General features: G+C 75.6%; 1 protein-coding gene across 1 annotated transcript in view; it reads left to right on the top strand.

The window, feature by feature from the left end:
• Positions 1-472, top strand: part of ETH_00033590 (TBC domain-containing protein, putative) — a gene marked incomplete at both ends in the record, with an annotated part of 4,822 nt that overhangs the window by 1,265 nt on the left and 3,085 nt on the right. Inside the window, one exon of the mRNA XM_013374114.1 lies at positions 1-470. Coding sequence (XP_013229568.1) covers positions 1-470 — 470 coding nt within the window. The remainder of the gene's footprint in view (positions 471-472) is intronic.

Consider the following 472-nt stretch of genomic DNA (forward strand, 5'->3'; position numbering starts at 1 on the left):
GCAGAGCCTGCGGGGCGCCGGCGGGGCCCCCCGCGCGGGCCGCGGGCCGCGCCGGCGGGGCCCCCGCGCCCGGGGGGGCCCCCTGGGGGGGCCCCCCGGGGGGCCCCCAGGGGGCCCTGGCAGCCCTGGCGCAGCAAACGGGAGCTGTGGGAAGCGCTGTTGCTGCTGAAGCCAACGCGTACATACACCTGAGCCACCTGGGCAGCTCGTGGGCGGGAAGGTACAGCCTGGACCGCGGGCGGCGTACAGACACCGCAACACAGCCCGGCTTCGTGCGGCTGTGGCTGGGGGGCCTTCCGGGAGAACTTCGGGGGAAGTTGTGGTTAATAGCTCTTGGCAACGAGCAGCACGTGGGCCTCCCGCTGCGGGAGGCGCTGCTGCAGCTGAAACGGGCGCAGCACGAGCCCCACACGCCCCAGGCCGCCTGCAGCAGCAGCAGCAGCAGCAGCAGCAGCAGCGGCGGCGGGCGCGC

Source organism: Eimeria tenella, genomic scaffold (genome assembly GCF_000499545.2).
Source record: "Eimeria tenella Houghton genomic scaffold, Eth_scaff1929, whole genome shotgun sequence".
In the NCBI taxonomy this organism is placed as follows: Eukaryota; Apicomplexa; class Conoidasida; order Eucoccidiorida; family Eimeriidae; genus Eimeria; species Eimeria tenella.